Source organism: Lepus europaeus, chromosome 20, assembly GCF_033115175.1.
Source record: "Lepus europaeus isolate LE1 chromosome 20, mLepTim1.pri, whole genome shotgun sequence".
Lineage (NCBI taxonomy): Eukaryota > Metazoa > Chordata > Mammalia > Lagomorpha > Leporidae > Lepus > Lepus europaeus.
This window is the reverse complement of record NC_084846.1, coordinates 35,939,275-35,956,285: the sequence shown is the minus strand read 5'-3', so window position 1 is coordinate 35,956,285 and position 17,011 is coordinate 35,939,275. Positions and strand designations below refer to the sequence as shown.

The 17,011-nt window shown below is 38.9% G+C and overlaps 1 protein-coding gene and 1 non-coding gene across 5 annotated transcripts in view; one reads left to right on the top strand and one right to left on the bottom strand.

Moving 5' to 3' along the window:
• The window catches only part of BBS9 (Bardet-Biedl syndrome 9), a 445,045-nt gene that overhangs the window by 311,875 nt on the left and 116,159 nt on the right, over positions 1–17,011 (bottom strand). For all 4 annotated transcript variants that reach the window (XM_062178843.1, XM_062178842.1, XM_062178845.1 and 1 more), the window contains exons 7-9: positions 16,807–16,891; positions 5,917–6,100; positions 5,148–5,277 (exon numbers count right to left, since the gene is read on the bottom strand). In XM_062178843.1, the coding sequence (XP_062034827.1) occupies positions 5,148–5,277; positions 5,917–6,100; positions 16,807–16,891 (399 nt within the window). The remainder of the gene's footprint in view (positions 1–5,147; positions 5,278–5,916; positions 6,101–16,806; positions 16,892–17,011) is intronic.
• On the top strand, positions 2,836–2,971 carry LOC133750169 (small nucleolar RNA SNORA2/SNORA34 family). The gene has a single exon (XR_009864671.1). It is a non-coding gene; the product is annotated as a small nucleolar RNA SNORA2/SNORA34 family (small nucleolar RNA).

Sequence of the window (17,011 nt, the reverse complement as noted above, 5' to 3'; positions counted from 1 at the left end):
CCCAGTTTTTTTTAGCGACATTGATACAATCTGTCCAAATCCTAGCTATTAAAGTGTCAAAAATAATAGGAACAAATATACTAAATATGATAAAATTCTGTTCTCCCATCCCCCACAACTCCTTGTGCACAGTTCAGTCTATTGTGTTACTCTGGTGGGTTCACCAGCCCCCATACAGAAGCTTCCCTTTTCTGGCAGAGGCCCAGGATAGCCTCAGGTTCTCCCACCTACAAAGATTTCTGATTTTAAATACAAATTTTAATCTTATGCCACTTAAGTCACATAGTAGGTTTTTTAAAAATTTATTTATTGCTGTTAACATGGAAAAGAAGATATTTGGTACTTAAATATAATTAAAAGGCAAAGCAGAATAAGACAAAAAAATGATCAAACTAGAAAAAAAATGGAGAGAAGGAGCTGGATTTCTCAGGAAAAACTAACAGTGGAAACACTGAAATTAAGTAACCATAAAGAAAGCAAAATGAGCAAAGTTAAAGTTAATTAAAATGCCAAAAGCAACAGCTACAAGAAAAAACATAATTTCTTAAAACATTACCAAAAGACTATAAAAACTACATTATGATAAGGAGGAACAGAAATTAGGAAAATCTTCATGTTTTGCCAAAAGCCAACTGCATCAAATTTCATAAAATACGGAAATTACTTCAATAAACTATAACTGGCAACAGTGAACAATGTGCAAAATAAGACCAAACATTAAAGGGGCAAGGAGGACAATGGGATATCCAATTACTAAACAGAGCAGTACTTGCTGTGTAAAATCAAGAGCTCCTCCATCATTTGGAAATTAATAGGTAGTTACAAATGTAAACAGTCATTCTCTCCAATTAATCCCTTAATTTACTATTATCCCATCTCAATTCCCAATGATATTTTTCTGTATAATTTAATAATATGACCCTGAGTCTCTTTTGAAATGTTCAATACGGCAAAGCCTTCAAAGAGATCTCTCCAATGGCTAACTAAAATATTCTTGCAAAAACAGAAAAGATACAAAGACAAAGGCACAAAAATTACTCAAAAGAGAGAAGGGTGGGGGGAGAAGGTAGGAATGAAAGGAAAATATCCCGATAAATTTTAAATCCAGAACCTAAAAGGAACTTAGAATAATTTTCAAGTAGACAAAACCAATGTTGTGACTGTACCTCACGCCACCCCACAGTGTCACAGTGTCACTTCACAGAGACCACCTGAACGAAGGAAGGAAGATGCTGCACTCTTCCTCTCCAGTCCCCACTTCTGCCCCAGCCTCATTCAGAAACCCAGGTTCCACATGAACTAGGAAACCGCAGGGATCTGTCACCAACCTATAACTAAAGTTACCCTCGCTTTATCCTTACTCCCAGGAGCCATTCCCTCCTCCACCCCTGTGAATGAAAAAGTCACTTTGAAATGAAAAATGTTCCAATAAATTTGGTTTCAAAGAAATAATATCCTTCCCTGTATACCTGTAAGTCTGTTTTTCATATTTGAAAAACAATTTTCAACAGAAAGCTCTCTTAAGCTCTTTCTACCCAACCCTCCCCCTGACATATACACACAAATCAGGATGACTTTTACATATTTACCAAACACAGTACATGTTCAATATTCTGACTGATGCTGCAGTATGATACACAGAGGTAGGAAAGGTAGTTGGGGAGTTAGGGAAATCAAACAGCAGTCACCAACATAATTATACATGCAATAAGATTCAGCATATACTATGGCAGAGAGGGAAGACTTCTTTACATGACTTCAGCTGAAAATGAGAGAAGAAATGCAAGAAATATACCAGTCAAGAATATTGTATCAATGAGATCTAAAGAGGGCCGGCGCCGCGGCTCACTAGGCTAATCCTCCGCCTGCGGCGCTGGCACACCGGGTTCTAGTCCCAGTCGGGGTGCCGGATTCTGTCCTGGTTGCTCCTCTTCCAGTCCAGCTCTCTGCTGTGGCCCGGGAGGGCATTGGAGGATGGCCCAAGTCCTTGGGCCCTGCACCTGCATGGGAGACCAGGAGAAGCACCTGGCTCCTGGCTTAGGATCAGCGCGATGCACCAGCCACAGAGCGCCGGCCACAGCGGCCATTGTGGGGTGAACCAACGGAAAAAGGAAGACCTTTCTCTCTCTCTCTCTCTCTCTCTCACTGTCCACTCTGCCTGTCCAAAAAAAAAAAAAAAGGATATCTAAAGAATAAAAACCTAAATAGCAAAGTTAAAATAAGTGACTAGCGACTACTATAGACATAGCATAGGAAGAGAAATCCCATATAAATAATATATGAAATTATTTATACTGAAAAATGAGTTGCAGTAAGAATTTAAAGTGCTATATCTGTGGGCTGCCAGTTAAAATTTAGAAAGTGTCTCCTCACGTTGAATTTCAATTAGAATTCAATTAGACTTCCACTTTTAGGTATATTTGATAATATCTCCAGAGATAATAATGCAACCAATAAATGATGATCTTTAATTGCCATTTGGGAATCTGATCACAGCACAGGAAAAATGCTCAGCCAGGCTTCCCTAGCTACTTCATGTGATGAGAAGAAAGCAGTAATAGGTAAGAAATAAGTAACATTCTCACATTCATGCTCTTCTAATTCTGTAACTTGTATACTGATTTCACATCTTCATAGTCCGACTTACAAAATCTAAAATAATTAACAGAACACTATCTGAGCAGGATGAGTTTACTGTGAAAAGGGAGACAGAAACAGACAGAATTGGTGTGCAATGAACAAGGCAGAGAGGACTAGGGCTGTGATATAGACGTGAGAGGGAGGGAATAAAGCATCGAATCTTCTCAAAATGCTGTGGTTAAGTATAATTATATCTTGGCCCGAATCAAGACCAGCAATTTGCTGAAGCTGTTGGTTTCAAGCAGGAGCCTAAAGAAATGTCTTTCTATGGTCTGTTGACCATTTCAGAACTTCTGAAATGTAATGGTCAATTCATTGGGAAGAAACACCAGAGTTGTAAAAAAAAAAAAAAAAAAAAAAAAAAAAGTATAATTATATCAACTTGATCGAAATCCAGTATTTCTTATTCACTGAAAAGAAACATTAAAACATCAGCAATTTCCTTTAAAAATAAACAAATTTCAGCCAAGGAAATTATTAGCAAAAAGATATCTCTCTCTCTCTCTGTAACTCTGACTTTCAAATAAAAAAATAAATCTTAAAAAACAAAGAGAAAGATTTCAACAATATTTCTTAATAGTCTTCCTAGCCATCACTCTCCCATGCCAAAAATAAAAAAATTACAGTGTCTTTTAAATATTTAAAGATTTTTGGTTCCTGAGGAGCACGAGATCATAAGCCAAGATAGGCCGCATTACCCAAATCAGTGTGGATCTGTCTTCTTGCACCTGAGCTGTCACTTGAGAAGCCAAAGAGAGCAGCTCTTGGATAGATACATGAACTGCTGCAAGAATTACTCTCCCAGAAGAGAAATAGTTGACGCTGCCCTGCTGGCAAGATGTTTTTCCTGTTCTAAATCCTTCTAAGTCAATCTGATGCAAAATGGTGAGTCTGACTGTTCCACAGAACTTAAAAAGACCATCTGGTAGACATTGCAGAAGCCAATCTCAAAATTTTGAATTATTCTTCATAAGCAGAATACAATAATTTGTATATAAGTACATAGCAAAGTATAAGCATACGATAATCTTTGCTCATAAAACATAAAGAAGCAACTTCTTTTAAAAATATTTAATGTTTTCAAAAGCTTCCATTTTTCTAGTATTTAAGCTTTAGGTTAACAGTTATGCAAATAAAAATGTCACTCATTGAGTTTGAACAATATTACATATATCAGATACTATAGGTGTCATTGAAGAATTCTACATAAGGTTCTTAAATGTGCAATAAAATATTCTAAGTAAGCAGAGGTGAAAAGATCTAGGAAGTTACAAAGCTTTATAGGAAGTCATGGTTCTATACATTTACTGAGATTTTTAATTCCTAAACAGTTTGAAATTGTAAAAAGTTTGTCAGGATTTTACCTTTTATACTGATGATCTAGAATAACCACTCTCTCAAATGTCTCATTTCTCTGATTTTTTTATAAATTTAATGTTAAGATATGGATATTGTTTTACATTTTAGATGCAAAATAACATTACTTAAAATGTACTCTGGGGGGCAGCACTGTGGCGTAGCAGGTAAAGCTGCCACCTGCAGGGTAGGCATCCCATATGGGTGCTGGTTCAAGTCCGGGCTGCTCCACTTTCAATCAAACTCACTGCTATGACCTGGGAAAGCAATAGAAGATGGCCCAAGTCCTTGGGCCCCTGCACCCACGTGTGAGACCCAGAAGAAGATCCTGGCTTCCTGGCTTCGGATCGGCCCAGCTCCAGCCATTTCGGCCATCTGGCAACTGAACCAGCAGATGGAAGACCCCTCTCTCACCCTCCCTCCCTCCCTCCTTCCACTCCTTCCTCTCTCTCCCTCTGCCTCTCTGTAACTCTGCCTTTCAAATAAATAAATCTTTTTTAAAAAAAAGAAAAATGTACTCCGTTAGGGGCCAGCCAGTGCTGGGGTGTAGTAGGCTAAGCCTCCACTGGCAGCACTTGCAGAAGAAGCTCCTGGCTCCTGGCTTCAGAGCAGCCCAGCTCCAACCGTTGCCGCCATTTGGAGAGCAAACCAGCACATGGAAGACCTTTCTCTCTTCTTTTTCTCTGCCCCCCACTCCAACTCTGCCTCTCAAATAAATAAATAAGTCTTTAAAAAAAAAAATAAAAGGTACTCAAACACAAGATCATTAGCAATTTTACAGCAATTTATATTATAAGATCAGAAACAAGTTTAAACCCATTAAATGTTAGAAAAAAAATCTTTTTCTATTTTAAGAAAAATAATCTATTGGGTAAACTACTTTCTTGATTTCCTAAACAGTTTTCATCTTTAATTCACAAGAGACATTTGCTAGAAATACTAAATAAAAATGATTAATAGTGTTAATTAAGGCTTTTATATCCTTCCTTCCCAATAAAAGTTATATTTCACATTATTTCTATTACTAACATTTACATCACAATATCACTTGTCATTTTTTAGCAAAATTACTTGCCATTATTTCATAAAACCTCTAGAAAATTTCTTGACTAATATCCTCTCATAAAACTATGTTAAATTAAACTACTTACCGCAAACAGCCCACTCTTACTGCTACAGGAATGTGGGGAAGTTGAGTGGCCCACTTCAGTGTCACATCCTGATAAATATGTAACATGCTATTATGGTTTCCAATCAAAGTATTTATTGTTCCTTCAGATACTGTAGATGGAAGACACAGAAAGAAGACACTAAGAAAACAGGCATTTGAAATAGAATATTTTATGTCATCTAGAGGATTTACAAAATAAACTAATTCTAATATCTTGACTTTAATACATAAAGATTTTAAGTAATACAATATTATTTTTAAACTTCAAGTTACTAATATTAAAAAGAAACAAGTCATCTTATGGACTTGGAAACTACAGATAATAGCCAACATTTTTGCATTTCATCCAGAAAGCATGAATTTCATTAACAAGCAATGCATTTAAGCTAATGATTTACTGGGCATGCATTACAGATAAGTGATTCCAACAGACATTATGATTCTGCTTATAAAAGAGTCTGATGTTCTATTGGAAGCACCTTGAACAGCTTATAACGGAAAGTATTAATGTATGCTGGAGGCCAATTCTACAAGTCACTCTGCACAAAGTAAAGCGACTGACAAAACCAAATGTGTGTTTCATATCAAACTTCTCCTCAAACTTTGAAAGTTAAAATTTCCATTACATATTCAGTATAAAATTATCTTCCTAGATGTTTAAAATACATACTATGAGTGTGTCTTTTCCTGTTGCACAGAATATAGCCTTGACACATAGAAAAGATTAAAAAAAAAATCTTAATACACACCTGAGCAATATGGGAGAAAGCAACTTGGGCTACAATCAAGTTTCTTCATGAATCGAATTTGTCCATTATCCTTAAGACAAAAAAAGTTTCTCTCACCAAGAACAAAAACAGAAGATACTGTCTGATTGAAGGAGACAATACATATGTCAAGGGCTTGCTCTCCAATATTTAGAGTCCAATCCACCTGAAAAGCACAACCCCAGATCAATCTAATTGCTAGAAACAGGACATTCCAGTCATCTAATACATCTAATGTATGTAAGAAATAACTTTACATCAAAGCAGAAATATAAAGGTTGGCCAATCATTTCCTTTCTTCTGTGTGTATGTGTGTGTGTGTGTTTGTGGTTATAGTAGGATTTGCCCATCTCTTACTAGATGATGTTATCTATTTAGTGATTCAGAAAAACTCATAAAAATTATCTGCTTCCCTGAAAAACTTTCATAATAAGGCTATGTTTTTGCTTTGAAAATCAACTTTAATCATCATTAAGACCTATAGCCAGTACTGTTGTAAATAAACCAACAACTTCAAATATGTCAATCAGCATGAACAGAGCAGCCACCAAAGAATGACAGTATTGGAAACAGAATCCTTAACATACAAGAGCTATTCCAGAGCAACTCCATATCTTTAGAACCTACTCAATGGTCAATGAATTCTTCCTAGAATAATGAAGGAATGGATTCAAAGTGGCTATGTAAGAGCTTCCAAATCTGTCCTCTAAGCCATTAATATGTATAAATCAGAAATATGCAAAATATATATATACCATTTTGAAAAACACTGGATGACCAATATATAATGTATATGGCTATGTCAGTGGGATAGCTTCACAAAAAGGCACCAGGTAAGACTTTCAAGTCCCATACTGGAGTGCCTGGATTTGATGCTCATCACCACTGCTGATTCCAGTTTCCAGAGAGTACAGACTCTTGGAGGCAGAAGGTAATGGCTCAGATGGCTGAGTCTCTCTCATCCATTTGGGAGACCTGAATTGACTTGGCCATTAAAAGCATTTGGGAAGTGAATCAGTGGATGACAGAGTTTTCCCTTTTTCTCTCTGTCTCTGACATTCAAATTTTTTAAAGTGATACAAATGGAGTTCTGGCCATTAAGACATGATTTTAGGTATTTATCTACTTTAAGAATTAAAATATCTTTAAAATGAAATATGAAATCAAAATGGGACTGGTCAGAAAGGCAGATATTGTCAGTATGTATGTAAGAATAATCTGTAGCAGGGCAGGCACTGTGGCACGGCAGGTTAATCACTGTTTGTGATGCCCACATCCTCTATCAGAGTGCTGGTTCAAGTCTCAACTATTCCACACCTGATCCAGCGCTCTGCTAACACAGGTGGGAGGCAGCAGATGATGGTCCAAGTTCTTGAGTCCTTGCCACCCATATGGGATACCAAGATGGAGTTCCTGACTCCTGGCTTTGGTCTGGCCCAGCCCAGGTTATTGAGATCATTAAGGGAATGAATCAGGGGATAGAAGATCCTTCTTCCTCTCCTTCTCTTTTCCTCATCTTCTCCCTTCCCTCAAATTGAATTTGTAGAAATGAAAACTATACCAAATTGAAACTAATACCAAAGTGGACATTGCAGATAAAAAGATCCAAGATCTTGAATTCATAGCAAAATATATATATATATATGTACAGTAAAAGAGCAGAAGAAATAATTTTTACAAAGTGAAAAAATCTGTGAGCTCTGAGACAACTCTGTCACTCTGCCTTTCAAACAAATAAATAAATCCTTTTTAAAAAATAATAATCTGGGCCGGCGCCGTGGCTTAACAGGCTAATCCTCCGCCTTGCGGCGCCCGCACACCGGGTTCTAGTCCTGGTTGGGGCGCCGGATTCTGTCCCGGTTGCCCCTCTTCCAGGCCAGCTCTCTGCTATGACCCAGAAGGCAGTGGAGGATGGCCCAAATCCTTGGTCCCTGCATCCGCATGGGAGACCAGGAGAAGCACCTGGCTCCTGGCTTCGGATCAGCGCGGTGCGCTGGCCGCAGCAGCCATTGGAGGGTGAACCAACGGCAAAGGAAGACCTTTCTCTCTATCTCTCTCTCTCTCACTATCCACTCTGCCTGTCAAAAATAATAATAATAATAATAATAATAATAATAATCTGTAGGAGGGAGACCATGGTAAACATAGGTAGATAGACCAGACCATGTTAAGCTAAACTACAATTCAACACTGAGCAATCATTCAATTACCATTTGATTCAAGTATATCTTACCTATATGAAAAGATCCCGCTGGAAACAGACAGGAATGTCCATCCCATGGCAGTTACATTTCTCATTACACTGTAATATACAAGCTGTCTAGCATTTGTGTCAATGTCTATAGATCAAACTGATACGGACCTGACTCTGGGAGATGAGGATTCATTCAGAGTAGGCAGGCAAATCAAGTTTCTGAGGCCACTAAATACTTTAAATTCACTAGCTACTGTCACTCCCTATGACCTCTCCTTGGGGAAATTATATCACATTCTGAATTAATAAGTCTCATAAAACACAGATGGTTTACTAAGGACAACAATAAAAAAAAAAATTCCTCCACTTCCAGCCAAAATGGAGTAATAGGAAAAGGATTTACCACACCACCTGAAACAACCACAAAATGGACAAAATATATGAAACAACAATTTTCAAAGACATGGACAAAAAGAACAGTGATCTCTTAAAAATGGAAAACAAATGAGGTGAGCGATATGATTGCTCCAGGCTTGAGAGAATTTTCAGGCCACGGGACAGGGAAGACAAACCCAAGCAGAGCCCAGGATACTCCCTGAATTGAGAACATGGATACTCAGAATCCAGAGAAACCAGACAGCTAAGAATGCACATGACAAGGGGCTGGCGCTGTGGCCACTCTGCCTGCGGCCCCAGCATCCAATATGGGCAAAAGTTTGAGTCCCAGCTGTTCCACTTCTGATCCAGCTTCTTGCTGATGGCCTGGAAAAGCAGTGGAAGATGGCCAAGTGCCTGGGCCCCTGCACTCAAGTGGGGGACCCAGAAAAAGCTCCTGGCTTCAGACTGACCAAGCTCTGGCCATTGCAGCCATTTGGGGAGTGAATTAGTGGTCGGAAGACCTCTCTCTGTGTATCTCTCCCTCTCTCTAACTCTGCCTCTCAAGTAAATAAATAAATCTTGGCCGGCGCCGTGGCTCAACAGGCTAATCCTCCGCCTTGCGGCGCCGGCACACCGGGTTCTAGTCCCGGTCGGGGCACCGATCCTGTCCCGGTTGCCCCTCTTCCAGGCCAGCTCTCTGCCGTGGCCAGGGAGTGCAGTGGAGGATGGCCCAAGTGTTTGGGCTCTGCACCCCATGGGAGACCAGGAGAGGCACCTGGCTCCTGCCATCGGAACTGCGCGGTGCGCCGGCCGCAGCGCGCTACCGCGGCGGCCATTAGAGGGTGAACCAACGGCAAAGGAAGACCTTTCTCTCTGTCTCTCTCTCACTGTCCACTCTGCCTGTCAAAAATAAAAAAAAAATAAAAATAAAAAAAAAATAAATAAATAAATCTTAAAAAAAAAAATGCGCATGACAGCATATCAAAGAGGAGAAAGTTGCATAGACACAGAACTCTGGAGGTGTACAGAGCTCCCCTCAAATATTTATGAATTAGTGAATTCATGTAAGGAAGCACCCAAGGCCAGGGAAAGAACCAACCAAAAGGATAAAAGGTAACAGTGCCCAGCATTCACAACAGACATAAGATACAACCCTATTCCTACCAGCCAGGCTAGAACTGAGCTGAGTACTCAGAAGGATCTTACCTCAGGTGTGGAAAACAGTAGCCCAAAAATGAGCACTGCTTTGTCCCCACCTAACAAGTCTTAAAAACAAGACTTAAAAACAGGGTCGGCGCTGTGGCGCAGTGGGTTAACGCCCTGGCCTGAAGTGCTGGCATCCCATATGGGTGCCAGTTCTAGTCCTGGCTGCTCCTCTTCTGATCCAGCTCTCTGTTATGTCCTGGGATAGCAGTAGAAGATGGCCCAAGTCCTTGGGCCCCTGCCCCCACGTAGGAGACCCGGAAGAACCTCCTGGCTCCTGGCTTCAGATCGGCGCAGCTCCGGCTGCTGTGGCCAATTGGTGAGTGAACCATAGGATGGAAGACCTCTCTCTCTCTCTCTCTCTCTCTCTCTCTGCCTCTCTTCTCTGTGTATAACTCTGACTTTCAAATAAAAATAAATAGATCTTTAAAAAAAAAAAAAGACTCAAAAACATCAAACTGTTTCCAATTAACTGGTCCCACGGCTAAACCCACCAACACTTGCAAGCCTACAAAAACATCCAGCTCCAACTAAGTCAAATGGACTGTACATGGCATCTAACGAAAAGCTTTTAATCACTAAGCATGCAAAGAAAAAAGGAAAATGTGACACACAATGAGGGAATAAACAAATCAACTACAACTAACCCAAAACTGACACAGGTGTTAGAAAACAAAGACATCAAAGCAAGTATTATTAACTGTATTCCCTATCTTCAAAGAATGAAGAGAGACATGGAAGATACAAAAATACTCAAATTAAATTTGTAGAGATGAAAACAATATCAAATAGAAATTAATACCAACTTAGACACTGTAGATTAAAAAGATCCATGGTCTTGAAAACACAGCAAAAATCATTATGCCAAATTAAATAGTAAGAAAAATAAAGTTTATAAAGTGATAAAAAAAATCTGTGATCTCTGAGATAACAAGTAGCCTCTCTCTCCATACACACACACACACACACACGTATTATAGCTGGATTTTCCAAAGGATAGGAGGGAAAGAGAGCAGAAAAATTATGTGATGAACTAGTAGCCAAATATTTTTTAAATTTTATGAGATCTACAAATTCATACATGCAAGAAACTCAACAAAACCTGAGCACAAAAAGAAAGAAAAGTATACATCATAATTTAGTAGTTCAAAAAAGTGATAGAAAAAAAAAATCTCAAACATAGCCAAGGGGAAAATACACTGTGTACAAAGGAATAAATACAAGGATAAAAACAGATGTCTCATCAGAAATATAAGTAAGAACACTCACAACCTCTTAAAGTGCCAAAGGGGAAAAAAATTTTCAAACTAAAATTCTATATGCAACAAAAATATTTTCAAATACAAACAAAAATAGTTTTTCAGACATATGAAAACTGAAAGAGTTCATCACAAGCAGACCCACACTGAAAGAAATGTGAAAGAAAGTCCTTCAAAGGAAGGCAAGAAAATAATACCAGATAGAAAGATAGAAATACATAAATTAAAGAAGAGTACTGGAATTATAACTACATGGGTACAAACATGATTTTTTTAAAAAATTTATTCATTTATTTTAAACTCTGAGTTACACAGAAAGAGAAGGAGAGGCAGAGAGAGAGAGAGAGAGAGAGAGAGAGGTCTTCCATCCACTGGTTCACTCCCCAATTAGCCTCAAGGGTTGGAGCTGCGCGTTCCAAAGCCAGGAGCCAGGAGGTTCTTCCAGATCTCCCATGTAGATACAGGGGCCCAAGGACTTGAGCCATCTTCTGCTTTCCCAGGCCATAGCAGAGAGCTGGATTGGAAGTAGAGCAGCCAGGACTCAAACCGGCACTCATGTGGGATGCCAGCTCTGCAGGCAGCAGCTTTACCTGCTGGCCACAGCAACAGCCCCCAAACATGATTTTTTTATTATTTAAATCTCATTCAAAAAAACACTGAGTATATAAACAAAAATAATTACAACAGAATATGGGGTTCACAGTAGATGTACAAATAAAATGCATGACAATAACATAAAGGCTGGAAGGTGACAAATGCAAGCAAGGTTCTTATGCCGGACATGAAGCAGGACAATACCATAGGAAAGTAGACTGTGATAAGTTAAAGGCAATCTCTAGAGAAACAACAGAGTTACAGTTGATAAGCCAACAAATATAAAATGAAATTTTAAAAATTACTGAATAAATCCAAAATAAAATGGGAAAACAAGGAAAGAGAAACAAAGAACAAATGGGACAAAAAGAAACCAAATGGTCAGATAACAGACAAAAACATAACCATAGAAATGATCACAAGAAATGCAAATGGTCTTAAAAATATTAAAAGATAGAGTATATCTGGTGTTAAATTGGAAATGGCATAGAAAATTAATTAATTTTTTTTAAAAAAATATTATGTAGGATCTCTGTCTTTAATGTGCTGTACACTCTTATATAATGCTATAACTAGTCTCCAACAGTATTTTTTTTTCACTTTGTGTTGCTATATGGGGGCAAACTGTTGAAATCATTACTTAATATATACTAAACTGATCTTCTGTATATAAAGAGAATTGAAAATGAATCATGATGTGATTGGAAGGGGAGAGGGAGCGGGAAAGGGGAGGGTTGCAGGTGGGAGGGAAGTTTTGGGAGGGGGAAGCCATTGTAACCCATAAGCTGTACTTTGGAAATTTATATTCATTAAATAAAAGTTTAATTTAAAAAAAAAAGGTAGAGTATATCACAATGGATTTTTAAAAAGCAAAATAGAACTATATACTCTTAAAAATATGCATTTTAAGTAGATAACACAAATGGGTTAAAAGTAAAAAAACAAAAGTTCCCAGAATAACACTAATCAAAAGAAATGTAGTAGTTACATGGATAGTGACAATGAATTAAGTAGGTTTCAGAGCAAAGAATCATACAAAAAGATAATTTCATTACAAAAGAGGATGAGTTCATCATGAGACAATTTTTTTTAATTTTTTTTAATTTCACAGGCAGAGTTAGACAGTGAGAGAGAGAGACAGAGAGAAAGATCTTCCTTCCGTTGGTTCACTCCCCAAATGGCCACTATGGCCAGCACTGCGCCCATCCGGGACTAGAATCTGGCACCCCAACCGGGACTAGAACCCGGGGTGCCAGCGCCGCAGGCGGGGGATTAGCCTAGTGAGATGTGGCACCGGCCATGGTTCTATACACGTCATTTGGGGTAAGCTGGATGATAGTACTGTTCAAATCTTCCATATCCTTATTAGTTATTTGGAGTGTCTATCAATTGTTGAAAGTAGGGTTTTGAAATATCTGAATGAAAGTGTGGGTTTGTCTGTTTATCCATGGAAATTTATCAGCTTTTTTTGCTTTCAAGTATTTTGAAATTGTTAGAAGGTACATAAACATTTAAGATTATGTCTTATGGGTTGGCGCCATGGCTCACTTGGTTAATCCTCCGCCTGCAGCGCTGGCATCCTATATGGGCGCCGGGTTCTAGTCCCGGTTGCTCCTCTTCCAGTCCAGCTCTCTGCTGTGGCCTGGGAGGGCAGTGGAGGATGGCCCAAGTGCTTGGGCCCTGCATCCGCATGGGAGACCGGGAAGAAGCACCTGGCTCTTGGCTTCGGATCGGCACAGTGCACCGACCGTAGCAGCCATATGGGGGGGTGAACCAACGGAAGGAAGACCTTTCTCTCTATCTCTCTCTCACACTAACTCTGTCAAAAAAAAAAAAAAAGAATATGCCACCCAACAGCTTCAAAAAATACATGTTTTTTTTTTTTTTTTAGGTGCACAACAAACATTTACCAAAAAAAGACTGTATTCTAGAACATAAGAGAAATTTCAAAAATCTAAGAGAATGCAAGTCATATAAAATATTTTTCTGACTAAAATGATTTTAAATTAGAAATGGACAAATAGTAAAAAAATTAAAAAGTAGCTCTGAGTAACATAAGCAGTTCTTAAAGATCTTCATGCAACTATCTTATGAAAAGCATCCCAGTGGCTAAGATCTGTCTCTTCTACAATAAATTTAATACTATTCCATGGTTGCACAGTCCTGCCAAGTGACAGTGGTCAGGGCTGTGCCAGACAGAAGCTTCGAACCTAGAACTAAGTCCATATGCATAAGGCATAGAATCAAGAAGAGCCCAGCAGTAATCACAACAATGAGAAGTTCCTTGTGGCCACAGCATAGACTATAAGGGACAAATGGAAGAAGACTGCTATAGAGGAAAAGGTCAAAGGACAATCTGAGCACCCTAATCATTATAAATTTCATCACCCTGCCATTTGATTTATCTATGTATATGTATGTATGTGTATATGTAAAATAAATATATGTCCCAATTATTTAATATTGGAAAAACACCTGCTTTATATATACTATCTCTCTAGTGACAAGATTGTAGAATAGAAAATATCACCATTTTTCTAATGAGAAAACTCAGATTTAGAAAAATTAACAAACTTTCTCAAAAAGGAAATATAAGTATGGGTTTGAGTATAGCAGTTAAGATGCAGTTTGAGGGCCCATATCCTATATCATAGTGCCTGGGTTCCAATTCCTGCTTCACTCCCAATTCCATCTCACTGCTAATGTGTGCTATTGGAGGCAGTAGGTGATGGCTTAGAGCTTGGGTCCTTGCCACACACACATGGGACACCTGGATTGAGGTCCTGGCTCATTGCTTTGAACTGGCAGAGCCCCAGCTCTTGCAGGCATTTTGGAAGTGAACCAGTGGATGGGAGATCTCTTTCTATATCAGTTTCTGTCTGTCTGTCCACCTGTCTGTCCATCTCTCTCCCTCATACTCTTTATATCTTTGCCAATTTGTCTTTCAAATAAATATAAATAAATCAGGTAGTACAGCTCTCAAGATCTGGCTCCAAAGTCTATGCTTCATTGTTATCACAGTCTTCAAAATTCTATGCAAAACTACACGTTATGTCAAATATGTCACATTTTTGTGCTTTGGATTTCACCTTTCACCACTAATGAGAAAAATATACCTTTGTCTCAGTCTTGACTCTGCATATTGACCTTCCTTTCTACCATCTCCCTTAGCTTCTGAATCCAGTCACTCCTTGGTATCTGAGGAAGACTGATTTAAAGACCCCCTGAGAATATCAAAATCCACAGATGCATGGTCCCTTGTAAAAAATGGTGTAGTATTTACATATAAACATCTTCCTGTATACTTGTTATCTCTAAATTATGTATAATACCTAATACCATGTAAATTCTATGTAAATAGTTTTCCATTCCATTCCTTACAGAATAAAGATTTTTTTTTTAAATGTCTGTAATGTTCATCACAAGCTTAACTACAGAGTACAATTCTCAGCATCAATGCAGAACCAGGGACACAAAGGCCTTACTGTACATAAAATTCTATAGCTTTCTCTGATGTTCTGATTCCATTAGTAATCTAAATTCCACATTATTTCTACATTGTTTCTTTCATGAGAGTCCTCAAATTCACTTCACCATTTCCATCATCATTTTCAGTCCCTTCTATTTTTTGTCTTACTGTTTGTGAAGATTCTCGGCATAAGAAACTCACAATTGGGGCCAGCATTGTGGCATAGAGGGTTAGGTTGCTGCCCGCATGCCAACATCCCATATAATCGCAAGTTCATGTCCTGGCTGCTCATCTCCCCATTCTGGGAAAGCAGTGAAGAATGGCTTAAGTACTTGGACCTCTGGTATCCACATGGGAGAGCTGGACTTAGTTCTAGGCTCGAAGCTTCTGTCTGGCACAGCCCTGACCACTGCAGCCACTTGGGGAGTGAACCAACAGATGGAAAATCTCTATCTACCTATCTATACCTACGTACCTAGATAAACAAATAAAATCTTAAAAAAAAAAAAAAAAACTTCACAATCATTAGCTCTTCCCCAATTTCCATTAAACAGAAGATTCATCATTTACAAGTTTTCTTCAAACTACTTTTCAAATTATCAAACTTCCACTTTTGTCTTTCAGCTAATTCCATCATTGTGAGCTACAAATTTTTACTTTTTACTTATATGTTTGGTTGCATGCCTATTAGTAGCAGAATATTGAAAGAATTAACAATGAAAAATTTCCTAAATCAGATGCTAGCACTGTAGCATAGGAGGTTAAGCTGCTGCTTGTGATGCCAGCATTATATCAGAGTGACAGAGTCTGACTGCTCCACTTTCTATCCAGCTCCTGACTAATGCACCTGGGAAAGCAGAGATATTGGCCCAAATATGTGGGCCCCTGCCACTCACATGGGAGACCCACATAGAGTTCCTGAATCTTGGCTTCAGCTTAGCCTAGTCCCAGCGATTGCGGCCATTTGGGGAATGAACCAGTAGATTTTTTTTTTTAAAGATTTTATTTATTCATTTGAGAAGCAGAGACACACAGAGAGAGAGGGAGAGACAGAGAGAAAGGTTCTCCATTTACCAGTTCACTCCCTAAACGGCCACAATGGCTGGAGCTGTGCTGATCTGAAGCCAGGAGCCAGGAGCCAGGAGTCTTCCCCACGCACCTGTTGCAGACACAGGGTTCCAAGAACCCGGGCCATCCTCCACTGCCTTACCAGGCCATAGCAGAGAGCTTGACCAAAAGAGGAGCATCTGGGACACAAACCAGCACCCACAGGGTTGCCCCAAAACATATATTTTTAAAATTTTCTTCCCATGAATTCGTATTTTTAACAAACACCTGAGACTAGATAAAGCATTACTGAAACCTTTATATAACCAAGAGAACTTACGGGACCAGTGCTGTGGCGTAGCGGGTAAAGCTATCGCATGCAGTGCCAGCATCCCATATGGGTGCCGGTTCGAGTCCCAGCTGCTCCACTTCTGATCCAGTTCTCTGTTATAGCCCGGGAAAGCAGCAGAAGACGGCCCAAGTCCTTGGGCCCCTGCACTCGCATGGAAGGCTGGAAGAAGCTCCTGGCTTCAGATCAGTGCAGCTCCGGCTGTTGTAGCTATCTGGGGAGTGAACCAGCGGATGGAAGACCTCTCTCTCTCTCTCTCTCTCTCTCTCTCTCTCTCTGCCTCTCCTTCTCTCTCTGTGTAACTCTGACTTTCAAATAAATAAATAAATCTTTAAAAAAAATTAAAAAATAACAAGAAAGAATGAACGAACGAACTTACAACTAGTCTTTTTCCAGAACCAAGTTTTTGCTGTTCAGTCTCCTGTCTTTTATCTGCATCCGTTGCAAAAGCAAGTACTTGGTATCTGTATGAGAGAGAAAAATTATAAATGTCTCTACAATTTAAAGCGTAAATTATTTTAAACTTTAAAGGTACATAATATATAACTATTATGAATCACTTTTTCCTTGATGTTAAAAGCTAT